Source organism: Pan troglodytes, chromosome 7, assembly GCF_028858775.2.
Source record: "Pan troglodytes isolate AG18354 chromosome 7, NHGRI_mPanTro3-v2.0_pri, whole genome shotgun sequence".
Taxonomy (NCBI): Eukaryota; Metazoa; Chordata; class Mammalia; order Primates; family Hominidae; genus Pan; species Pan troglodytes.
In genome coordinates, this window is record NC_072405.2 from 90,309,744 (window position 1) to 90,336,607 (window position 26,864).

A 26,864-nucleotide genomic window follows, 5' to 3' on the forward strand; every position below is an offset into this window, starting at 1 on the left:
CTGCTTGATCCCAGAAGGTTGAGACTGCAATGAATGGTGATCATGCCACTGCATTACTGTTTGAGCAGAAGAGCAAGACACTGTCTTCAAAAAACAAAAACAAAACAAAGCCTCTAAAAGTAGTTTGAACTATTAACTTTAATAATGTAAATATCATGGCCTGGCTTGGTGGCTCACATCTGTAATCCCAGCACTTTGGGAGGCCAAGGGGCCTGGAAAACATAGGAAGATCCCATCTTTACAAAAATAAAATTAAAACATTAGTACGGCATGGTGGCATGAACTTATAGTCCCAGCTACTCAGGAGACTGAAAGAGGAGGATCACTTGAGCCCAGGAATTTAAGGATACAGTGAGCTATGACTGCACCACAGCACAGTCAGAGTGAGACCCTGGGCAACAGAGCGAGACCCTGAATCTAAAAATAATAATAATGATAATGGTAATAATAATAAAAATATCAATTTAAAGTTTTATTCATGATCGTCTTATTAAAATAAATTTAATTGCAAAAACAACCTGTCTTAGAATACAGTATCAGATGTTTTAAGTACATGTGATCAACAGTACAAATAATTATAGCACTCAAACCTTAGTATCACACATACTTAACATATTAGATATACACAATAATAAAATTATTCCCTACCTTGAAAATTTTAGAGAAGCATTTTTAATTTTACAACACAAAGCTCAAACGAACCTACAATAAGTCTAGTAGTCTGTTTACATGCCACGGGATAAGGCTGAACAATAAATTAACCCTTTAAAAATGTCTATGAACCAGTACAATTTTCTTTTTGAGTTCTGCAGAGCAATGACCACTAAGAAATATTTTTAAAGGCTGAAGAGAATCCAGCGGCAATGAAGTTAATTAAATAAGAAGACTAAGAGAAAAATAAATAGTTCAATATTAACAATACAGTATATTTGCCAGCACAATCAAATCAGTATAAACACCTTTAAAACATGAATACTGAACTTAGTAAATTGTTATATTGTATCTAATTATCTCAGATATCTGATGAGAGTGCTTTTTATTATAGAAATAGTTTCTTCTCTCTTACACAGGACTTTAAAGCAAATCCAAACCGACAATTTAACTGTTTTGGAAAATGTATTCACTGCAGAAATGCCCACAATAAGCCATGCTATCTGATGGTATGGTAATGTGAAATGGCATGGTAACGTGAAATAAAAAAAATTTAACTAGATAATTTTTACTTCAAACCTGAAGCAAAAGTACAGAATGCTGAGTTCATTACTTTATGTATCTATTGTAACTAGGAATTACTACCTTAAAAATATTCATTCTTACAGTGTTTGTTTTTAGTTGCCTAGATATGTAATGGGCCAGGTGCAGAGAACAAAAAAGGTTCTCTGCAAAGAAAAAAACGTTGCCCTAGGGTACTCAGTATATCCTTACAAATTTAATTATATATGGTTTTTGAAACTAAAGAGAAATGTTTTTCCAAACAGTTAACTTTCTAAGTGGGTGTCTCTGCACCTATATGGTAAGTCAAAATTTCAGGGGACCATAGATATTTAGAAACACAAAATTGCTAATTGACTATTTCAGTTGATGTTATATTTATCAACTGTACTTCCTGGGTATGTTTCCTAAAGTACATTCTTACATGCAAAATTTTTTAAATCAGTGAAACAAACATTATGTCAATTCTTGCAAACCTAGACATAGTAAAATAAGAAACAAGTTCCAAATTTTTGACCTGGACAAAGAGAATTTAAACCAAGCATATCATACATCCAAAACACATATCCACTGATGAGTCACCAAATCTGGGGAAAAGCAACTGGGATTGACTATGAGGCTGCCGTAATTAATCTTCGTCGTCTCGTTGCAAAGGTATAACCTGAATTTCTTTGGCTATCCTTTCTGCTAATATTCTATTATTTGCAGCAATTACTCTTCGTGACATCAAATCAAATGGTCCACCTAAAAGCAAACAAGTATGAAAAATAATTTTATCTGGTACAAAAATAATTCATATAAAACAAGTATAGCAATATGTACTACGGTCACATAACATTTTAATACTTTCAGTTTTCTTAAACAAAAATCTACTCTGTTACATTTCTACAACATATAAGCTTAGACAATATATAACTGTTTCTAAGCATAATTTTTGAGTAAATAATGAAGTCATACCAGTTAGAAAATGTCATATTTTCTCTATTTTTGTGCATTCTTATTACCTCTTTATTGTTTAAGAATCTATGGACAGAAAATGTGAATCCAATGCATTTTCATACCACTGTCCTTCCCATTTCCTTATTTCTTTGTTGCCTTTCTCCCAGATCACTGGTGAATTCTTTCAACCCAGATTCACCCTTCGATTTAAAATTTTCACCATCAGTTGAAAGCAATTATTTAACTTCTCTAGTCTCAACACAGAAAGTGATGGTGGAGGAAGTCCATCATCAACTATCACCATTGTCACCATTCAAAGAGCTCTGGGTATAAGCCTCAGACTCGGTGACTGTCTAGGCCAAGGGTGTCAAATATTTTGGCTTCCCTGGGCCACACTGGAAGAATAAGAATTGTCTTGGGCCACACATAAAATACACTAGCACTAATGACGGCTGATGAGCTAAAAAAAATTTTTTTTAATCGCAAAAAACTCATTATGTTTTAAGAAAGTTTACAAAGTTGTGTTGGGCCACATTCAAAGCCATCCTGAGCCACATGTGGCCCATGGACTGCAGGTTGGACAAACTTGGTCTAGGCTTTTTCTACAGCCTTTCAGGAGTACCTGAAACTCACACTAGAAAAGGATTAGCCATTTATCATTGTAAGTCTCACATTACCATTACCTCTTATCCTTACCTCTATCTCCTAAAGCTTATTTTGATTTTGCACACAATTATATAGCTTGTTTCTGCTTCAAAAACTGCAGTATAACATATATCAAAAAGTTTTTTAAATTCTACATATGGACAAAAGTCCAACAGATGTGTGGAGATCTGCTTCACTCTCCATAATTTTACCTGTAACATCCATTAGCACGCCACCAGCTTCAGTAACAACAATGCCAGCTCCTGCAACATCCCAGCAGTGAATTCCCATTTCATAATATGCATCTGCTCCGCCAGTTGCCACAAGGCACATATTAACAGCTGCTGTTCCAACACTCCGGATCCTAACAAATAGAATTTAGAAATAAAATTGGAAAAAATAATCCTTTCAAGTAAGATATTCCTCCTTAACTTCACTTTAAGTGTCGATTGAAGAAACTTGGAACAATCTAGAGGATAAGGATTTTAAGAGGTGATATCTAATTGTAAAATAAAAATATGTATAAATCTAATTATCATCATATGTTATATAAATCACAAAACCCTCACAAAGCAATAATTTAATAAGATAAGCATTAAAACAATAATTTTTCATAAAAAAAGACAATGCTTAATTCTACAATAATGAAATGCAAGTATATTAATATTTGTCTAAATCCAGCTACTAAAGCTTATATTATTTTACACACATATACACATACCCACAATGCAAATAGTCTCTAGGAGGTGTAAAATATCATGGTATGGGTCATTTTCAACTGGGTGTGCATCATACATGCGCCTAAAGCAACAACAGCATGCCAGGCTCTGCACAGACCTAAGCCTGCCTTGGAAAATTACTGCAGGTTTGCCCTCTCATAGCACCTCTTCCTTGAATACAAGTTAAGTTGAATATGAATACACTTGATAGCAATTATAGTAATAATTTATTCAGTAAAGAATCAATGTTAAAATTAATGGGTGAGTCTGATAATTTACAGAGTGTCAAAGTGTCTCTCCACAAGATACATAAGAAGTACAATGGAAAAATAGCATCTTTACAATGGTCTACCATTACCAAGTGATCCAAGTTAATATCACTCATAATGGGACAAAAAGAAATGTGCCTGATAAAATGCACTGAGGACAGAACATTGCTTTTGCGGCATTCCTGCCAAAAATCCATGATCCAAATATAATCATGAGGAAACTAGACAAATTCAAATTCAAGAGACAGACTACAAAATAATTGGCCTATACTTCTGAAAAATGTCAAGGTCATAAAAGACAAAGACTAAGCAAGTTCTAAATTAAAGGAAATTGATGAGAAATGACAACTAAATGCAATACCTGACTCCAGACTGGACGTTGGATTAAAATTTTCAAAATTTGAATAAAGTCTTTATATTAGATTATGTATCCATGTTAATTCCCTTACTTTTATCATTGTACTGTGGCTATGTTAGACAATGTCCCTTTTATTAAAGACATACACGCTGAAATGTGTATTTAGAAGACAAACGTCATCATGTCTACAAGTTACTTTCAAGTGGTTTTTACACAAATTCCTTCTCCAACTGTTTAAAGCGATGGTAATAAGGGAGTGAGTTCTGTTCAATGAGATCTTTCACAGTTTATTTATTTAAAAACATGGAAAACTGATGACTAATGTGGCATCTGTTTTATATCTCAAAAATAAAAATAAAAAAATTGCACCTAAGTACATCCTTTATGCCAAAGAAATTTTAAAAAGGATTAGAATAACATGATGTCATTGATTTGGCATGTTTTCCATCATATGTTTCTGAAGCACATTAAATTTGAGAAAGTAGTAGTAAGTGCACCAAATTTCCACAGATGTTTGTTTCCCAGATAAATAAAATCAAATTAACTTTAGTGGCAGTTTTTTAGTTATAAAGAAAAGTGCATTTCCCCACTTCTCCCATGAGATATGTGATATTTGATATCTCATATCATAGAATGCAAATACCAAGGTCTTTCATAATTAATTCCCTGGTATTCTATTCAGATATAGAATCCTAGGCTAGCCAAACAACAGTGATATCTACTAGCGGTGCTTCCGTCACTTCTAATGAGCACCATGGGATCTCAAGCAAATGGTCTTACAAATCAGCATGAGAATATTCTTTTATGGAAAATACTATGAAAGGATTACCAAACAGATTACTTAACTACCAGATAATTAAGACTATGGTGTAGATTCTGCACTATGTGTTCTGAATCCTATCTTATGTGGTCCTCCTATACAGCTGTGGTCCGCCTATGCAGCTAACATGGCACATTGTAAAAAGGATTATGTTTGATGTCACAAAGATTTGAGTTTGCTCCCATGTCATGTCATCAAATAAGAATTCCAATTTACTTTAGACAAATGTAGTAATGACTACAGCTAATATTTGTAAAGCACCTAGCAGAGTGCCTAGCATATAAAATGTCCGTAATAAAAATAGCTATTTTTATGATAAAATTGTTCTCTAAACCATGATGTCAGAAAATATCATATACCATACATAGTGCATTTCATCTACATGAATTCCTGAAAATTAAACAAAGGAAATTGATTCAGAATAATGTACTTTGCCTCATAAATGTTGGTTCTTAGGAACCTATTAGACTATTTCTGCTTATTTAAAGCATTCATTCAGATTATAACTCTCTTTAGGTTCATTGTTTTGTATAAGTGATTCTGAAATCCCATTGCAAAACTGAAGAATCAGCTGAATGCAAAAGATCATAAAAGCAATCAGTAAGTCAGTACTTCTTAGTAATATTTTCCTGGTTATACTTTCGAAAAAAATCTGAAGTAAAAATTAGTTTTTATTTCAGCCAACAGCAAAATTAAAGGTTAAAGTTGTAAAACTCTTGCAACTCGTTTATGAGTAACATAACCATTTTATAGCCCATGGTTAAAGTCCTTGCTTCAAGACAGCACACTGTAGCAGCAAGTTTATTGCCCTTCTCTCAAGGGCATCATTCTGGGAGGTTCTGTAGCTATTGACAGAGGCTCTCTTTTACTTTACTCATTACTATATAGACCACATATGCATAGTACATAATTAGTTTGTACATGGTCAACCTATATTTTGAAGGGTCTGACTTCTAAGAGAAGTCCAATATTGAAGAAACAGAAATGATCTGGGAGCCAGGATTCTAGCCCTATTTCTATCCAGCTGTGCGATCTCAAGCAGCCACATCACCTACTTGAATCTCAGTTAACTCATCTACAAAATAAGGCTGGATTATTAGATGATCTTTGAACAGTTCTAGGACTCTTATAACTCATTGATAATATTTTCACAAAGAAAAAGATAGAAATAGGTGGTGGTGAAAATATTATCTGTTGTTATTTACATTCACCAGATTCTGTTCAATAAAGGATTTTTATTATGATTTTTCATATAAACAACTATGGTCAAAGAAATACTATTTAATGGCGGGGCGCAGTGGCTTACGCCTGTAATCCCAGCACTTTGGGAGGCCAAGGCGGGTGAATCACGAGGTCAAGAGATCGAGACCATCCTGGCTAACATGGTGAAACCCCATCTCTACTAAAAATACAAAAAATTAGCCAGGCGTGGTGGTGGGCACCTGTAGTCCCAACTACTCCGGAGACAAAGGCAGGAGAATCACTTGAACCCCGGAGGCGGAGGTTGCAGTGAGCCAAGATTGCACCATTGGACTCCAGCCTGGCGACAGAGTTAGACTCCGTCTCAGAAAAAAAAATAAATACATAAAAAATAAAATAATATATAGCATTAACTATATTAAAGTTAAGGACCTCAAATCTTTAGCTTTTCTTGAAGATTTAAGGATAAAAGTAAGGATAAATATTTCCTTTTAATTTCTTCATTTATTAAACTGTCATTACAGAGGGACTCTGAGATTTGGAGAATAATAATAGCATGCCGATTTTGAAACTCCCTGTATACCCTCCTGGAAAATAATAAAATGAAATCAACCAGGAGGACAAATAAAACCCATAGGACCCATTCTTTCAGATAGAAATCAGGAAACGCAAACTCTCAAACTACCTCTAAGTAGAAGAAAAACAAATAAATGAATTCTAACAGAGCACCGGAAGCCCGTAGATACACAGAGTAGGGCAGAGAAGGCAGAAAAGACTTTGTGAGAAAGAACAAGGAGAAGCAGAGGACCCACAGGGAACAAAGACAAAACCACCCTAAGAAAAGAGTCACTGAGACAATAAACACAAAAACAAAAACACTGAGCACAGATCAGCACTTGGTAATTCATAGTCCTGGCTACAGGTAAGGGGCTAGAAAACACTCAGAACCTGACCAGGCAGCCTCAGAGAAGCTGTGATTCTGAAGGAGAATCAAATAAGATAGCAGAGATGGTACTCCTTGGAAACAAGTGAAGGAAAAGTAGGAACTAAGGGGTGCAGGGAGAGGGGAGGGATAGCATTAGGAGATATACCTAATGCTAAATGACGAGTTAATGGGTGCAGCACACCAGCATGGCACATGTATACATATGTAACTAACCTGCACATTGTGCACATGTACCCCAAAACTTAAAGTATAATAATAATAATAAAAAAGAAAAAGGAAAAAAAGAAAAAAAAAAGAGTGAAAACTTAAGGACCCTGCAGAAATGAATAATAAATAAGACAAGCCAACTCTATCTACAACCAGCAGGTATTCATAAAAGAAAATGCACAGAAAGACACAACTGGCAAAATAAGAAATTCAGAAAGCAGGAACCCTGATCACAAAATGAGGTGAAAATAGAAAAAAGTAGACCACATTCACACAAAACTACTGCAAAACATCGAACGCTGTTAATAAAATGGCTTTGTTTTTTCTTTTTGCTGTAAAGTCTCTCCCCCCAAAACCAACAATGAAGGGGAATAAAATGAATATCAATCCAATCTGAATTAAATATTTTCAAACAAAAACTTGTGAATACTGAAAAAAATGTTACATCAGCGATATAGAAACTAAGAGCACAAATTTATACATACATAAAACAAGATGACTGAACTCAGGAAAGAAATGGGGGGGGAATAAAAGACAAAATTATGTCAGGAACGAAGAATAAATTACAAGGTGCCGATAAAAGAACAGATGATAAGAAAACTTAATAAAGAGAAATTAGGAAAAGCAATAAAAGAAAGAAGTAAAAAGAGACAGAGAGAAAATGGCTGAAATGAAGACACAAAGGAGATGGACCATTCCCACTGGTGTCTTTAAAGAAAAAAATAACAGAAGTGCACTAGTACTTAAACTATATCTTAAGGAAACTTCCCAGAAATTAAAAAGACATGAACCTATATACTGAAACACATAACTGACCCAGAATGAGCAATTCTAAGATATATCCTTTAAAAACTGTTAGCCAAAAATTAAGGGGAAAAAAAACAGCCTCCAGTTAAAAGATAAAATAATGTAAAAGCCAAGAAAAATCAGATTTGCATCAGATTTCTCAAAAACAATATACAAAGCAAGGAAACAGTGAAAGAACATTTTCAAGAAATTTATACTTTCATTAAGGATACTATATCCAGCCAAGCTGTCCTTCAAGTCTCAAGGCCACAGAAAAGCATTTTGGAAAATACCCAAACTCAGGGAAAACTGTGCACATGTGCCCTCCCCCAAGGAATCTACTAGAAGACGAACTTCATCCAATTAAAAAGGTGCCTGGAACACTTCACGAAAGGACTGTGAGCATTTTATAATGTCAAATGAAGAACTAGGATCAAAAAGCGGGGTCATGGGTTGAAGAATATGTAAATATAATATGTTCTGGCAAAGTAGACAGAATGCAACTTTAAAAATGGGATAAAGAGAGAGAAAAGGGGAATGGGAGACTGTTACATAGGCAATAGGCGAAGCCAAAACATTCTAGATAGTAAATAGTTAAGTAAGAAAAGAATATTAAAGGTACTATAAAAGTTGTATTACAAAAGAAACCTGCTGGAATAAAACGTAATCTTTATAAATACAAAAAGAAATTTTAAAAGAGGCAGAGAAGGCACATCAAATGAACACAGTAACTATAACATCATACAGACAGTAATTATACCACACAATAATACAACAGAATTGAGACAAAAACAGTCATATCAATAAATCAATAGGCCTAACCTATCTGTTAAAAGAAAAAGATTTTCAAATTGACTTATGAAGTGAAATTCCATGCAATGCTGTATACGACAGGCACACTTCAAATGCAGTGGTTCAAAGGACTAAAAATAAAAGGGTGGACAAAGATTTATCAGGCAAACAGGAAAAATAAGAAAGCAGGGGCTGGGCACAGTGGCTCACGCCTGTAATCCCAGCACTTTGGGAGGCAGAGGTGGGTGGATCACTTGAGGTCAGGAGTTCCAGACCAGCCTGGCCAACATGGCGAAACCCTGTCTCTACTAAAAATACAAAAGCCGGGCATGGTGGTGCGTAGCTGTAATCCCAGCTACTCAGGAGGCTGAGGCAGGAGAACTGCTTGAACCTGGGAGGCGCAGGTTGCAGTGAACCGAGATTGTGGCACTCCAGCCTGGGTGACAGAGGGAGACTCTGTCTCAAAAAAAAAAAAAAAAGCAGGAATTGCAATTCTGATGTCAAAGTAAATTTCAAGCACAAAAACATGAAACAAGACAAAGAATACGTAAAACTTACACAATGAACTACGTATGTAACTATTATGAATAAACATCAAATAACACAGCTTCCACCTACATAAAATAAAAGAGTTACAAGGAGAAATACAGAGAAACACACTAATAATAAAAGAGTGATACATCAGAGACTCTCAGTATAAGACAGGGCAAATAGACAAAAAAAATTAATTAGGTAAATCTTTTGGCTATATACTGAATGTCATACCCTGGAAATAGGGAATTATACTATTTTTCAGTGCATATGAAACTTACAAAAATTGATCACAGAACAGGGCACAAAGAAACCATCAGTAGGTTTCAGAAAGTAGAACTGTTAAAATGTAATAAAACTGGAGATTAAAGATGAAATTTTTAAAAATCCAAAAAGGTGTCTGCTATGGTTGAATGTTTGTCCCCTCCAAAACGCATGTTGAAACTTAATCCCCAATGTGGCAGTATTGGTGTGGGGGCCTTTTAAGAGGTATTAGGTCATGAGGGCTTTGCCTTCTAGGTTCATGGCTTATAGGTTAAGGGTGGGGTGATGCTCATAACAAACAGAAGCGGCTTTGAAATGGGTAATAGGTAGAAGACAGAAGAATTCAGAGGAGCAGGCTACAAAATGCCGCATTTCTGTGAATGAAGCATTAAGGGAGATTTTGGTGAGGGCTTAGAAGACAAGGCCAGGGAAAGTTTGGAATGTCTTAGAGATTGAGTTAAGTAGCTCTGACCAGAATGCTGATAAAAATAGGAACAGTATTCTGATGTGGTCTCAGATAAAACTGAGAAACAAGGTATCGGATCCTGGAGGAAAGGCCATCCTGGTTATAAACTGGCAAAGAACTTGTCTGAACTGTGTCTATGACTAAGGGTTTCTTTTTTTTTTTTTTTTTTGAGACGCAGTCTCACTCTGTTACCCAGGCTGGAGTGCAGTGACACGATCTTGGCTCACTGCAAGCTCCGCCTCCCAGTTTCACGCCATTCTCCTGCCTCAGCCTCCGGATTAGCTGGGACTACAAGCGCCTGCCACCACGCCTGGCTAATTTTTTGTATTTTTAGTAGAGACAGGGTTTCACCGTGTTAGCCAGGATGGTCTCGATCTCCTGACCTCGTGATCCACCTGCCTCAGCCTCTCAAAGTGCTGGGATTACAGGCGTGAGCCACCGCGGCCAGCCAACTTGACAGGGTTTCTTGAAAGCCTAAACTTGAGAGTAATGAATTAGGGTATCTGGCAGAAAAAAATTTCTAAACAAATTATAGAAGTAGCTGCATGGTTACTTTTGACCATTTATGCTGAGATTTGCAAGCAAAGAAATAATTTAAAGACAAATTTATAATTAAAGGGGAAGCAGAGTGGCCAGATGCAGTGGCTCACATCTATAATGCCAGCATTTTGGGAAGCCAACTTGGGCAGATCGCTTGAGCCCAGGAGTTGGAGATCAGCCTGGGCAGCACGGCGAACCCCATTTCTACAAAAAATACCAAAAATATAAAAATTAACTGGATGTGGTGATGCAAACCTGTGGTCCCAGCTACTTGGGAGGCTGAAGTAGGAGGACTGCTTGAGCCCAGGAGGTTGAGGCTGCACTGAGCTATAACTGCACCACTGCAATCCAGCCTGGGCAAGAGAGTGAGAACCCATCTCCAAAAAACAAAACAAACAAACAAACAACCAAAAAGAAAGGAAGCAGAGCAAAAAAATTTGGAAAACTCTCAGCCTGGCCAAGAGTGAAAAGGTGTGTTCAAAGGAGGAAACCAAGGGTTAGCCAGGAACCATTTGCTAAATAGATTAGCACAGCTACAAGGGAGCCAGGTGTTACTTCTAAAGACAATGAAAGAAAGAACCTGAAGGCATTTAAGAGATCTTCAAGGCTGCCCCTCCCTTTACGGGCCCAAAGGAGGGCAGAATGGTTTCATGGAACAGGCCTGGGATACTCTCCAATGCTGGCTGCCCAGGGCCACCCTAGACTGTGCTCCCTACATCCCAGCTAAGGTCAAGTGACCCTAGGTGTGGCTTATACCACATCTCTACAAGGTATAAGTTGTAAATGTTAGCAGTATGATACTAATTCTGCAAGCTTGCATAAAGGAAGAGCTGTGGAGGCTTTCCAGCCTCCACTTGGCCTCAAAGATTGTCCTCAGAAGCCTGGGAGCCAGGGAACAGACTTGTCTCAAGGGCAGAGCCACAGTGGAACTGTGGGGTTAGTAGTAGCTGAGAATCTCCACCAAGGTAAAGCCTAGTAGAGCCCAGGAAGTAAGGCCACCACAGAGAGTCCCCACTAGGGTAATGCCTAACTAGTGGAGCTATGAAAGCAGGACCACCACCTGGGCCTCAGAACTGTGGAGTCACCAGCAGCATGCAAAGTACACCTTGGAAAGCTTCAGGCACTGGACGCCAACCCATGCCAGTAGCCATATGGGCTGTACCCTGCAAAGCCACAGGGGCAGGGCTGCCAGAGGCCTTTACCCAGCCCTCAACCCCCAGTGTCTCCATGAGGTGGTACATGCAGTCAAAAGTGATTATTCTTCAGCTTTAAGATTTCATGTCTGCCCTGCTGGAATTCTGGACTTGCCTAGGGCCTGTTCTTTCTTTGTGCCTAATTTTCCCTTTTGGAATGGGAATGCCTGTCTTATGCCTGTGTCACTATTGTATCTTTGAAGCAGATAGCTTGTTTTGATTTCACAGGCTCATAAATGAGACTGTGGACTTTAAACTTTTAAGTTCATGATAGAACAAGTGAAGACTTTGGGACCCTGGGGATGGAATGAGTGTATTTGTATGGAAAAAGACAAATCTGGGGAGTGTCAGGGGTGGAATGCTGTGGTTTGAATGTTTGTTCCCTCCAAAACTCATGTTGAAACTTAATCTCCAATCTAGCAGTACTGAAAGGTGGGGTCTCTAAGAGGGCTATGCCCTCATGAATGGATTAATCCACTCATGGGTTAATAGATTAATGAGTCATCATAGGACTAGGACTGGTGGCTTTATAAAGAGAAGAATAGAGACCTGAGCTAGCATGCTCAGCCCCACCATGTCACATTCTGTGCTGCCTCAGGACTCTACAAAGAATCCAGCAAGAAGGCCCTCATCAGATGCAGCTCCTCGATCTTGGGCTTCTGAGCCTCTATAACTGAAAGAAATAAATTCCTTTTCTTTATGCATATACATTACCCAGTTTCAGGTATTATAAGCAACAGAAAATTGACTAAGACAGACTCTCCTTGTGAAAATTTAAGAATATAACTCTTCAGTAAAAGAGGAAATACAAGCAAATTACAGAATTTATGAAAAAAATTATAATGAAAACAGTAAGTATCAGTATTTATTGGATATAATGAAAACAATGATCAGATGAAATTCATAGCCTAAATATCTACATCAATAAACATAAAGGAATTACAATAAATTTTCTAATCAAAACGGAAAAAAAAGGAAACAAACCAAAAGAAAGCATGAAGATGAAAATAATAGTGCAGAAAAGAAAAAACCAGCTAAAATTAAAATCCTGGTTCTTTGAGAAAAAAGAACAAGAAAAAGAGCACAAATAGACAAAATAAGTGACAAGGGGGAAATAACCACTGATACAGAGAAGCCAGAAATTAATTATAAGAGTCTATCTTACAGACTTCTATGCAAATAATTTGAAAACTTAAAGGAAGTAATTTCATAGGCTGTGGAAATGTTCCAGATCAAAGAAGGCTAAGGAGACATGACAACTAAAAATAATGCTGACTCTAGACTGAATCCTACTTTATTGGAAGGCAAATGCTATAAAGGACATTAGCAGATTAACTGACAAAACTGAATATGGATGACAAATTAGATAAAAAGTGTATTTATGAAATCAATGGTTTCATGGTTATGGAACAGAATCTCCCTATTCTTTAGAAACCATGATGTATATAATTTACTCTAAAATGGTACAGGAAAAAAAAAGGTGTGTGTATGCACACACACGTATACAAAGAGAGAGAGAGAATAATGGTAAAGAGCTTACCCATGAACAGGAATGCAAAAAAGCTTTTCCATATTAGAAAGAACCATTCTCACAGTCTCTGGTGTTCTGGAAGAGCCCAATTCAGTCACCAAGAGAGATTTGGTAATATCTAAAAAGAAAGTGTTAGGTTTCAATATTTAGACTTCTAGAAAATACCTGACACCTGTAATTCAGAAGAGGGCATTTGTATCCCTCTTCCTTGTTTTATCATGTTTCTTTATAAGCATTTAAATAATAAAATACTGATAAATTAATTATCCCTATGTGATCCTTTTTATAAGCATCAGAGTCCAGCTGCTTAGGCCCTTCCTGAAAAAGTACATAATGTAACCAATTTGCCTGCATACACAATACTTAGTGGGAAACAGCAAATGTCTTAAATATTTAAAAAGGAAAAAGGAGAGACTAAATTCAATAAGGGATTTATGTATAGATTTGAAAGAAAACAAATTACAGTAAAATTACAGTAAAAGTAAAAATTTTACTTTTACAACAAAAGTAAAATTCTCTGACATCCATTTACAAGGCTGACAGGTTATCCAAGGTTTTCCATTTGAAGCTCAGGACACACCCAACACCCTAGATCTCACCTCCTCCCACCAATTGAGATGTATGTTCACCAGCTGTGTTTGATCTGAGCATTTCTGTAACTGTTGTACTACATTTAATAGTTACATAATTTAGGGCTGGGCATGGTGGCTCACACCTGTAATCCCAGCACTTTGGGAGGCGGAGGCAGGCAGATCACGAGGTCAGGAGTTCGAGACCAGCCTGGCCAACATGGTGAAACCCCATCTCTACTAAAAATACAAAAAATTAGTTGGGCATGGTGGTGCGCACCTGTAATCCCAGCTACTCTGGAGGCTGAGGCAGGAGAATAGCTTAAACCCGGGAGGTGGAGGTTGCAGTGATCCGAGATCATGCCACTGCACTCCAGCCTGGGCAACAGAGCAAGACTCTGTCTCGGGAGGAAAAAAAATAAAAGTTACATAATTTAATACTTTGTAAAGTGAAGAATGACTATGCAAAGGAAAAGAGTTGTTTCTATCAAAGCTACCATATTCCTTCAGTCCAAGATTTGTATTTTCTCACATGATGACATCTAGAAAAATAAGAATGCATCCTCCATTCCATGGGGTCTTAGATTTTAATGAAAAGGAAATAGCCTAAAAATCTGCTCTTAAATTAAGTGTTTGAGGGAAAAAAGTATAAAAGTCTAGAAAGATTCTAAACTCAAATTGTTTTGCAAGTACCTCTAAGTTCTTGCTGCACTGAAAAGAATTTCAATGTGCAAACTGTGGAAAATGTTTGGTGTGGTTTATGGAAGAACAGTAACTCAAAACTTCAATAAGCTGTGAGAAAGAAAAAGAAAAGTTTTAATCTGCAGAATGCCAGTACCTTTAAATTATCAAGCCTGAAGAGGCATTTAAAATATACCAGCAGACAGTCTTACTCCCCTGGAGTTAAATAATTACCACTTGAAGCCGCTTGCTACAGGGGGCTCTAGACTCACTGATGCCAAGCAGCCATAAAATGCCATGCACCCTATAATTCAACAGTGTATAGCCAATCACTAAGCAATGTTATTTCTGTAAACAAATGAGAATTCCTGAGTACAACTTTTCTCATCATCCCCTCTCCCAGTGTGTCCCTTTTTCTTTAAAAACCTGAGCCTCTGCTAAGTTCTCTGGAGCACTCTCCAAGGTAATCTAGAAGTGTGTCCTGGGCTGCAGTCCTCAACTTTGGCCCAAATAAACTCTCTACATTAATTTTGCCTGCGCTTCCTTTTTTGAGGCCAACAGATGTAATAGAGAAGAAAGAACTTAAATTGCCATTCAGCTTATATAAAATATATATGTCTCATTTTCAGTGATTCCCAGCTTTAATGGGCTTTTTTTTCCCCCATATACTTTGTAGTAATTGGTCCTGGGGCATCAGATCAGAGGAATTCTATAAAGAATTTTAGAAGCAGTAGATAAAACATAAACCATGAACTCCACAAGGACAGTGTGAAAGGAAAATAAATCTGAGGACCCAAAAAACACTAAGCCAAGGGAAAAGTCAAGCTGGGAACTATGTCAGGCAAACCTGCCTCCCATTTAATTCCTAAATAAGACACCTACAAAGACAAAAGAGCTACATACCTCCCTTACAATTTGCCCACAAGGAAATTCCTTGTGGACCTCAAGATCTTTACCCTAAAACAGTTCTGGCTGAATTTTGCCCTGGCAATGTAGACTGATAGCTTATCTTCACAGGTGTGGGAGACAAAGTCATCCCTCTGCTCACCTGAGACAAATTCATATCTGATTGCTTCATCTGCCCTATTGTTTATGTAAAAATGCAGATTCACTGAGCCAGACTCAATTGTGTATTTAAAGGCTGATTACGGACTTAAAAGAATATAATCATTTGTCTTTTATCTACCTATAACCTGAACACCGCCCCCTTCCCCACTTCTAGTTGTCCTGCCTTTATGTACATCTTACACATATTGATGTTTCATGACTCCCTAAAATGTATAAAAGCAAGCTGTACCCCAACCACCTCGGGCACATGTCGTCAGGACCTCCTGAGGCTGTGTCACGAGTGCATCCTTAACTTCGGCAAAATAAACTTCTAAACTGATTGAGACCTGTCTCAGATATTTTGGGTTCACAATAGGAAGCCAGTCTTAATCATCTTCCTCCCTCTATCACAAAATACAATGCTGAGCCTGAAGTGTTTGCTCAATTACATTTCTTTCCCTACTTCCACTCCACATTCAAAGCTGAAGTCAAAAAGAATAAAGAGATAATAAACACAATTTATGAATCAGTTAATACCTGGAGAATTCCATAGGTGAATATTAAAAAAACAATAAAATATTGAGCACACAATATGAATAGCATCAAAAATTGGAATTAATCCTACCTTCTTGTTGTGAAACTTGTAGTTTTTGACCATTACAAAAGGCACCTTTTCCTTTTCTGGCAGTGTACATCTTGCCTTCCACACAACTGTACACAACTCCAAATTCTATCTGCAGAGGAAAACAAGTTTCCTTTACCAAACCTAAGAATGTTTCATCCACTGTTTTCTAAGAAAATAATAAGACAATCTGGTATACTGACTAGTAACAATGGACCGAAATGGCTAAACTGTGGGATACTTAAAATGTTAATTTCCAGACTAATCAAGAGAAAGAGGTCACCAGAACTGATATCCGTGACTCTCCTCCCATCCAAGTCCAGATCTAAGAACACCCACCTTACTTCTCTTCCTCCTGCTTCGGAAGACAGGGCTTTCCTATTTTCTAAGTGAACGCTTCTCCGGTGTTAGGACTCCTACCCTCACATACATTCTCTGAAAAACTGCTCCATCAGCTGATTCCCTAGTCTCTTGGATTTTTCTTCTTATACCTTCTCATTAAGTTTCTCTCCTCCTTACAAAGCCTTTGAAACGTTATTCTACCCTTTTCCCTTCACTGCCAATGAGTAACTTTACATCTCCTATTCTCCTCTTAATATATTACAATGTGGCTTCTGCCCTGATCACTCATTCTTCTGAAAGTCCCACAAAGAGAGTATCAACAAACTTTGTTGCCTCAAATGCCTTGTCTGAAGAACTGGAGTCTGCTGGCTCAAGACTTATTCAATACTTAATTCACTACCTCCATGCTCCCACCATTATTCTCTTAGTTCTACCTCACCTACTAATTCGTTTCAGTTATGATTTTAGAACATTCTTTTCTGCCTCACCCTGAAAAGTTAGGCACCTCAGGCTTTTTTCTTCCTTCTCCCATTGCTTCCATTTCCCTTTTAGCTCTCCATATTCACACAGGTTGGTTTTTTACAGTCCACAAATTCATTTTGGCTCCCATCAACCTCATAATTGAGGGAAGAACCTACGGTTCCAAACCTAGTCTTGCAGAATTTCAAAGACAAAATCACTCATTGCCTGATCACCTCCCATTCCTTCCTCATAAATCTCCTTCAAATTTAATCTCAAAAACACTTTCCAATTTTGGCATTTCCTTGGCTATTCTCACTGCCTCTACTTAGTTCAGAATCACCCACACCCCAGTATAATCTCTACATTGCTAGAATTATCTGTCACTTTCCACTTCAAAACCTCTACTGGTTCCCAACTACCTTGAAACACAAACTAAATTTTCTTGCATGGACTGGCCACAGTGCCTCAAAGTAAGGCCAAACTAACCTTTGTCCTGGCCACTTGCAGTGCTTCCCTCTCCATGAACATCTCACCATTCCCCACACGTATCATGGTCTTCAATTTCTCCAAGCTGTTCTTTCTGATTAAAACGCTTTCCTCTTCCCACCACCCCCCCTACCGCCGCCAATCTGGAAACCCCTAGTTTTCTAAGGGCCAACACATGACCAACTTCTAAGACCCCTGCTGTTATGAAGATTTTCCCAACCCACTCTCAGCAGAACTGGTGACATCCTGTGTTCCCATAGCATTTTTTTTCATGGTTCTACCACATACCATCTTTACCTGTTCACACATCTAACTTTGTGCTGAGCTGTTGAGTTCAATGGCAGGGCCAGCACACAGCCCAGAGCCGATTATATACTGAATGCTCATGTAGCTTCTTCTGGACATTCTCATTAATTAATACAACCCTGGGGCTAAGCTGTCATTTGTCCAATATGTGTTTTATATTCAGAAATGTTATAACTGCTTTTATACATGTTGATCTTACATATCAAAAGTTCCTTGAAGATAGGTAGGTAAAATGTTAGTAACCATCCTTTACTGTTTGACCAACCAAGCAGCCAAACAGCAAGGAAATGCTATAGCTATATGTTTTATTCTGCTAGGCTTTAGATGTAAGTATTTACACATAAGACAACCTGAACTATGTGTAGGTTCCTAAAGAGAGTCTGTATTTTCCAACCATGCTTTGGCCCCTGCTACTTGCTGGTTTCTAAATGTATTTCTTCACTAACACCTACTAAAGCATTCCCAGCTCAAATCTCACCTCTTCCACGAAGCATTTAAGATCACATATCAACTTCTATCCCATCTGACTCTATCACACATATAATGGTTACTAAATACTGAGTTGTATTTCAGTTACTTGTGTGTATTTTCTTCTTACAACTCCTGCTTCTCAGAATACATAAAATTTTATCCAATGCAAATGTATCATGAAAATTTTAACAGTCCTGTAGCTTATATTCAAAATAATGCAGTTATATAATCAAATATACAGACAAACCTGAATTTATTATGAAAACACATTTACTTTTTCTCAGAAAATGAGAGCAAGGCATATAATCAAGTATACGTTTAAAAAATCATACCTTTTTATTTACAGCAAAGCCAATTGAAACAGCTACAAAAGGAAATCTTTTTTTAAAAAAAAGGACAAAATACAAATTAACCAACATAGAACTTTTGTTAATAAAATTAATCTTTTCATAATATAAGTGTTCTTAAAATTTTTCCTATAAAAAGTCTCATCTCCACTCCCCACAAAATCTAACATGCAAAACAGTTTGTATGGTATACAACCCTTTGTAAATAGGATAAAGTGGAGGTATTATACACACACACCCTCCCCCCCACACACAGGCACACGTTCACACAGGATGCTTCTATAGGCATGAAACATCTCTGAAAGGATTCACGAGAAACTCGTAACAGTGGTCATCTCCATAGATGGATCCTGGGAAACCAGAAATGGAAGTGTGAAGCGCATTTTGCACTGCGTTTTCTATCTTTTGAAGGTCAAATTCTATGAATATAGTAGCTATGTAAAAATATTTTTTCATGGTCACGCACAGCGGCCCACTCCTCCCAGCACTAATTTAGGAGGCCAAAGCAGGAAGATCACTTGGGCCCAGGAGTTCGAGACCAGCCTGGCTGGGCAACATGGCAAGATCCTGTTTCTACAAAAAAAAAGGCACGAAATTATCTGAGTGTGGCAGTGCACGCCTATAGTCCAAGCTTCCCCGGTAGGCTGAGGCAGAAGGATCCCTTGAGCCCAGAAAGTCAAGGCTGCAGTGAGCCATAATCATGCCACTGCACGCCAGCCTGGGTGACAGAGATGCTGTCCCCCTTTAAAAAAAAAAGCCAAAATGTAAAAACTTTTAAATCAATTTGGTTAAAAAAGAAAACTGTAAAAACTTTTAAATCGATTTGGTTAAAAAGCATATATTTTAGTGATTTTTTTTTTTTTTTTTTTGGAGATGAAGTTTAGCTCTTGTTGCCCAGGCTGGAGTGCAATGGCACGATCTCAGCCCACTGCAACCTCCACTTCCCGGGTTCAAGTGATTCTCCTGCCTCAGCCTCCCAAGTAGCTGGGATTACAAGCATGTGCCACCATACCCGGCTAATTTTGTATTTTAAGTAGAGACGGGGTTTCTCCATGTTGGTCAGGCTGGTCTCGAACTCCCGACCTCAGGTGATCCACCCACCTTGGCCTCCCAAAGTGCTGGGATTACAGGCATGAGCCACCGCGCCTGGCCTGTGATGTTTTTTTCCTATGTCCTACACCGTGATAAACACAAATACTGCACTGGACAAAATAAATGGCTGTTACTTGTCTCTACTCCAACAGCAAACTTTAGGCTTGGCCTCTGAAAAGTAGACTTTGAGCCAAAATTTTTCCATAGCTGCATGACAGTCTGAACACAGGTTGTAACTGCTGACTCACAAGAGAATTAAGATCAAGGAAATAGACAAGATCAACATTCAACTATTGAAGCTAAAGCTGTTGAAAATAAAAACTTTTAAATATGTAAGAAAGTTTTTATTTTAACAAAAATAAGATACTATACACACTGTATTGTACTGTCTTCTCTTCTGTGAAAATATATTAGCACACATTTCAAAGATATAACATTCTATCACATATAGATTCTAAACCTTAGCTTTGTAGATTTCAAGGATTGTATATATAGTACAGATGTGTACGACTACATGGGAACTTCAAATATGACATCTATATGTAATCCCACCAGAAGCGGCTACTAATTTTAACTCTCATGGGCAATTCCATCAGGCTTTCTTCTAGTAATATCATATACCTACTCTGTGTCGGCACTATACTAAGTTCTTACATGAATGTAGTACTCATAGAGTTGAGTTACAATTCTATGAGGCAAGTGCTATTAATATGGCCTTTTTATAAATGTTTTTTAACATTGTGGCCTAGAAAAGTTAACTAACTTGCCTAAGGTGAAAAAGCCAGTAAAAAAAATACCAGAATGCACGTCTATTCATCCTAACACCAATGCAATTTTTTTTTTTTTTTTGCCGGCCCCAGCCCCAGCCCCATCCCCATCCCCGTCACCCTAAGGGCTGAGGAGAGGGGCCTCCTCTGCACTTTTTAACCCTGTTTTTTCTCCTGGACTGAACTCATTCTATATCGACAGCACTCCCCAAGAGTGACTTCATTAGTTTTACTAAAATACAATCTTTTTAACATAGTCAGTTTATAATTTTTTAAATTTATTTTTATTTTTTGAGAACATATCTTTGGCCAGGTGCAGTGGTTCATGCCTGTAATCCCAGCACTTTGGGAGGCTGAGGCAGGCGGATCACCTGAGGTCAGGAGTTCAAGACCAGCCTGGCCAACATGGTGAAATCCCGCCTCTACTAAAAATACAAAAATTAGTCGGGTGTGGTGGCAGGTGCCTGTAATCCCATCTACTTGGGAGGCTGAGGCAGAAGAATCGCTTGAACCCGGGAGGTGGAGGTTGCAGTGAGCCAAGACTGCGCCATTGCATCTCAGCCTGGCCAACAAGAGGGAAACTCCATCTTAAAAAAAAAAATACATATTTTTACATAGTTACTACTAATAGATGCATATTAGTAGATCCATATAGATCTACAGTATGTGCCACTCAAAGAACAGAAAATGGCATGCAGTGCAAAGTGCCCTTCCCACTCTCAAAGCAGCAATGTTGTTTGCTTCCCTTTTTAGATAGCACCAACAGTGGGAAAAAGAATGGTGAACGGGGGCACTTGGCACCACAGGACAAGATCACATTAGTATTTCTTTACCTCCTCCATATCTGATAAGTCTGCATAATACATTTTGCTCCACTTTTACATTTTATATATACTTTATTAGAATAAAGAAGCATAAACAAAGTATACAATTTTCTAAAGTGTACATGTTCCTAAACAGAGTATCTATAGGTCAATCCAGTTAATATGCAAAGAGTAATTATATTAGACATTTTAAAACATACCTGTGTACAAAGTTAGTTGTTCCATCAATAGGGTCAATGATCCATGTGGGGTTGTCGGTTAAGATACTTTTTTCCCCAGCTGCCACAGATTCCTCACCAATGAAACTAAAAGCCAAGTAGGACAAACTCTTAATCTTTACACTGATTTCAACAATTTCCAAATCATAACATTTCCTTAGCTACACAGAGTACTATAAAACATAGCAGGCGGGGTGTGGAGGTTCACGCCTGTAATCCCAGCACTTTGGGAGGCCAGGGAGGGCGGATCACCTGAGTCAGGAGTTCAAGACCAGCCTGGCCAATGTGGTGAAACCCCATCTCTATTAAAAATACAAAAATTAGCCGGGCATGGTGGCAGGCGCCTGTAATCCCAGCAACTTGGAAGGCTGAGGCAGGAGAATGGCTTTAGCCTGGGAGGCGGAGGTTGCAGTGAGCTGACATCGCGCCACTGCACTCCAGCCTGGGTAACTGAGAGAGAGTCTGTCTCAGGAAAAAAAAAAAAATAGCAAAAGTCTGTACCCTACACTTTTCTATTGTTGCTTCTTCTTCCTTCAGGTAAAGACTGATAAATGTAAGGAAGCTTTAATTTATTTCCCCATGAATAAAGCAATGTGAAAAATTTCAAAATTCAAATTATAAGATGTTATACTAGGGTAAGGTGTGTGCACACACACATTTGCGGCAGATAAGAAATCATTAAGGAAATGTAATGATTTTAAAAATAGGGGCCAGGTGTGGTGGCTCAGGTTTGTAATCCTAACACTTCGGGAGGCCGAGGCGGGCAGACCATGAGGTCAGGAGTTCAACACCAGCCTGACCAACATGGTGAAACCCCGTCTCTATTAAAAATACAAAAATAAGCCAGGCGTGGTGGCGTGCACCTGTAATCCCAGCTACTCAGGAGGCTGAGGCAGGAGAATCACTTGAACCTGGGAGGTGGAGGTTGCAGTGAGGCGAGATCACGCCACTGCACTCCAGCCTGCCTGACAGAGCGTGTCTCCATCTAAAAAAAAAAAAAAGGTCACTCTCTAATACTCTCCGTCCTTCAAGAGATGGAGCCTAATAACCCTTCCTTGAGCGTGAGCTATGCACAGATACTTGTTTCTAACCAATAAAGCCTAAGTGACAGTATACAAAACTTTGGAGACTAGTTCACAAAATGCCCCTCTAATTTGCATCTGGTTCACTCTGTTTCTCCCTTCCTGTGCCACCTGCTCTGGACTAGGAGATGTCAGCTTCCATGTCGTGAGCTACTCTGTGAAGAGGCTACATGGTAAGGAACTGAGAGAAGCTACCAGCAGACAACTCCCCCAGGAACTGACATCTGCCAACAATCACGTGAGTGAATGGATCCTTCAGTTCCAGTTCAACCTTCAGTTGACTACAGCCTTGACCAACACTTTGACTGTAACTTCATGGAAGACCTTGGCAAGAACCGTGTAGTCAAGCTACTCTCATATGCAGAACCCCAAGAAATGGTGAGATAATAAACATTTCTTGTACACAGTAAATAAAAATACCTGTGAGATGGATACTTTTCCTTTATGGAAGAGATAAGCATTTTTTCAACTTTTTGGTCCGTAGCAGTTACCAAATCAACTGGAGAACTTTTCAGCATAACATTCATTTCATTTTTTATAGCTTCACAAACTACCTAAAAAGAGGTTTTGGTAAGCAAATAGAAAAGGTATAATTTTAAACAAAAAGATAAAATACATAAATGGTTTAAGACATTCAATCTGTCTTAAATAATATTCTTTAAAGACATTCTTAAAAATGTCTTACAAATATATCTATAAAATAAGCCTTTAATAGTTACGTCTTTCTAAAAACAAAAATTATATAATCTTACATCTTATTTTAGATTCACAACTGTCATCACAGAAAATTTGATCATATAAAATTAGGGTATACACTCTAAAGTATTTAGTAAAATGAAAATAAATGTAGATTGATCAAAGTGTATATTTTATTTAACAAGGCAGGCTGGGTATGGTGGTTCACGCACGTAATCCCAGCACTTTGGGAGGCCAAGGTGGTCCAGGAATTCAAGACCAGCCTGGACAACACAGCGAGACCCTCATCTCCACACAAAAATTTAAAAAATGAAAAGTAGCTGGACATGGTGGCTCATGCCTGCTGTAGTCCCAGCTACTCAGGAGGCTGAAGTGGGAGGATTACTTGAGCCCAGCCTGGGAAGTTGAGGCTGGAGTGAGCCATGTTCCTGCCACTACATTCCAGCTTGGGTGACAAGCAAGACCGTTTCAAAAAAAGAAACCAAATCGAAACAAACAAAACAAGGCAACAACACAGTATACCCACCAATCACATTATAATTGATTATAATTGACAAAATCTTAGCTCATACCTCTCCAGCTTGTCTTGCTAGAGTTACTGCATAATCCATGCATTCCTGCCAAGGATCAGCCATCTTCCGAAAATATTTGACAAATATCTGTACAAAGTAGTTATAACTGTCTTAGAAATCTTAATTATAGAATAGTTAGTTCACAAAAACGTCTTAAATAGAAACAGACTGTCATTTCAGGATTCACCCTCTGCCCTAGAGTTTTTCCCAAGATTTATGCCTATACCCAGTAAAAAACATTTCTCACCTAAATTACCTAATTTCTATATCAAATTATTTTCATAAAGACTATTCTATGAAATTGCTTCCCAGTGTGTCTGTACCATATTACATTTTTTTAAAAAACCAAAACATTCGTTTGGAGAATAGATAAGAAACAACACAAGAAATACTTTAAAAGTTAGGATAATATTTTGGAGGAGAATACAGTGAAAACGAGAAAGAACACCGGGAATACTGAAATAAAAGAAGCTTGAAGGGAAGCAGCAAAAGGTACTTGAAAAAATTATGTGTAAAGATGAAGAACTTAAGGTTCATAGATGAGAAATAATTTGCCCAAAATTACAGACAAATGACACAGAACTTGAATTCAATTCTGATTTTAAAGTCCATTTTTCTTTCTATTATAACATTCTGAGAAAAGAAAATTCCAGGACCAAAAAAAATAAGAAAAAAGCAAATTTATTTCCCTGAGTTTCACAGAGGGAAAAAAAAACCCAACATATATTTGTGTTCTAAACTGTCCAGCTTTCCACTGACTTCTGAAGACTAAAATAACTCACCACTGGCTTGATCACACTCTGAAGTCTGTACCTAGCACAGTAAAGCTTTTTAAGCTGTCAGACTAAAAACTGTGGCACCACTTATAAAACAACCCTAATTTTGTCTCCTTTCCAATAGAAAATAATAGACACAGAGTTACATCTTGAAGCCTATTCAGAAACTCCTATCTTGGGGCCCACATTATAGGAAAGAGGACGGGAGTGGAAAGGAGGGCAAAAGACCCACACGCTAAATTTCTTCCTGATGCTTTTTCTTCCTGATAAAAGCATTTTTTTAAATTTTGTTTTAAAGGAAGCCACTCAATGAGTCATATAAGCAACTCCTTCAAGCTCTTCAAGAATTGTTTCCAAACTTTTTTTTTCAATCTTACTCCCATTCTGCTCCACTAGTCTTAACAGAACTAGATGTTCTCAAGCTGTACCTGCTTTCCTGCCAGAAACAGCTCAAGCCACTCACACCCCCGCCTTCTAACAGCACTAATGTAACTCTACAAATTCTTCAGGACCCATTTCAAAAGCTACTTCTAGGGATTCTCCACCCAGAAGTCACTATGTCCTTCACCCTTCAATAGATGTTTACTGAATACCTATTGTATGCTATACACTGCACCATGGGGAGGAAAATCAGGTCCTGTTCACACTTTCTAGGAGGGGACTCAATATCAATCAAAAACTAAAGACTACATGCAAAATAACAACTGGAATAATAAAAGTTAAGGAGGAGAAGTGCAATGAGAAGCATCTAACAGGGGAGCTTTCACCTGGACTTAGGCATCAGATCAGGTTTCCCTGAAGACAAGATTAAACCAAGGAGAAGAACAAGTGAACAGGCATGAACTCAATCAACTGCAGGATGCCTGGTACATGAAGACTAACTGAACAGCCTAAGTATGACAGCTCAGATTAAGGGAAACAGGAGAGATAAAGCTGGGGAGGTAGTGGGGATCATCCTCTACAGGGGGGCCTTAGGGATAAGACATTGATTGAAGAGGCTTCAGGAATCACTTCATTGTGGCTACTGAACAGAAGGGTAGAAAGTGGGTGTTGGTAGAGGGTCAGCAGATTTACATTCAGGATGCAGTAGTGGGAGGATACCTGATGATTGGCTGAAACCTGGGAGGGAAGTTTTGCTGGTAGAGAAGTTAAGAGAGTCAGAGATACCTGTTTTGAGGGAATCTAACAGATTGGCTACAGGGTACCAGGGACAGGAAGAGTTCAGATTTCCTCTGAATCTGGATGTCCAGATTTCCCACTCTGGCAACTGTATGGATAACGGTCACAGTCTACTGAAACAGGGAGCAACAAAAAAAGAGTCAAGTTTGGGATGTAGGTAGGAGTTTGAGAGATCAGGAGTTTAATTAGCGGAAGATGAGAGGCCTCTGTAAAATCAAAAGATGTCAGTTATGCAGCTGAATCATGGATCCTGAGCTCACAGGAGAGGTATGGCCTCCATGTAGAAACATGTAAGTTACTTGAGTAGACAGCAACTGAGGTCCTGAGTCTGGATATCACTGGATAGGCATGATTGACAACTGTGTGGAAATGTGATCCCACAAAATCAGTATGATCCAAATGGAACAGACTGACTGTGGAAACCCAGCAAGGACTGTCTGTTCGGATTCATCTTGGCCTCTCTGTCCAGCATTCCTTTCTCCTGTATATGGGGCAAGACCCCTTGTGAAATGGAGGTCTTACGATCTACAGTCAGACAAGGTAGGTCAGAGAATTTCTTCATGGCTAGTTCTAAGATAGAAAGGTGGGCCAAGATTCCCGTCAAGGGCTATGGGAGTTATGAGCCAGGAATGGTGGATGCAAACCATATATATATATATATATATATATATATATATATATACACACACACACACACACACACACACATATAATACAGTAAATATACTTTATATACTATATATTTAGATACTATATATAGTATATATTATACATAAGTATATTTAGATACTATATATAGTATATATACCATACATAAGTATATTTAGATACTATATATAGTATATATACCATACATAAGTATATTTAGATACTATATATAGTATATATACCATACATAAGTATATTT

The 26,864-nt window shown here is 38.0% G+C and overlaps 1 protein-coding gene across 10 annotated transcripts in view; it reads right to left on the reverse strand.

The window, feature by feature from the left end:
- Positions 1-459: 459 nt before the first annotated feature.
- Positions 460-26,864, reverse strand: part of IMPA1 (inositol monophosphatase 1) — a 37,642-nt gene continuing 11,237 nt past the window's right edge. For 3 of the 10 annotated variants that reach the window (XM_024345199.3, XM_024345198.3, XM_016959609.4), the window contains 8 exons: positions 24,003-24,089; positions 23,155-23,288; positions 21,635-21,739; positions 18,737-18,782; positions 16,341-16,449; positions 13,428-13,536; positions 3,009-3,160; positions 460-1,956 (listed from right to left, as the gene is read on the reverse strand). In XM_024345199.3, coding sequence (XP_024200967.1) covers positions 1,841-1,956; positions 3,009-3,160; positions 13,428-13,536; positions 16,341-16,449; positions 18,737-18,782; positions 21,635-21,739; positions 23,155-23,288; positions 24,003-24,065 — 834 coding nt within the window. In that variant the 5' untranslated portion in view covers positions 24,066-24,089 and the 3' untranslated portion in view covers positions 460-1,840. Of the gene's footprint in view, positions 1,957-3,008; positions 3,161-13,427; positions 13,537-16,340; positions 16,450-18,736; positions 18,783-21,634; positions 21,740-23,154; positions 23,289-24,002; positions 24,090-25,945; positions 26,071-26,864 lie in introns of those variants that run through there. The other 7 variants (XM_024345201.3, XM_024345200.3, XM_009455559.5 and 4 more) reach the window with 4 other exon arrangements.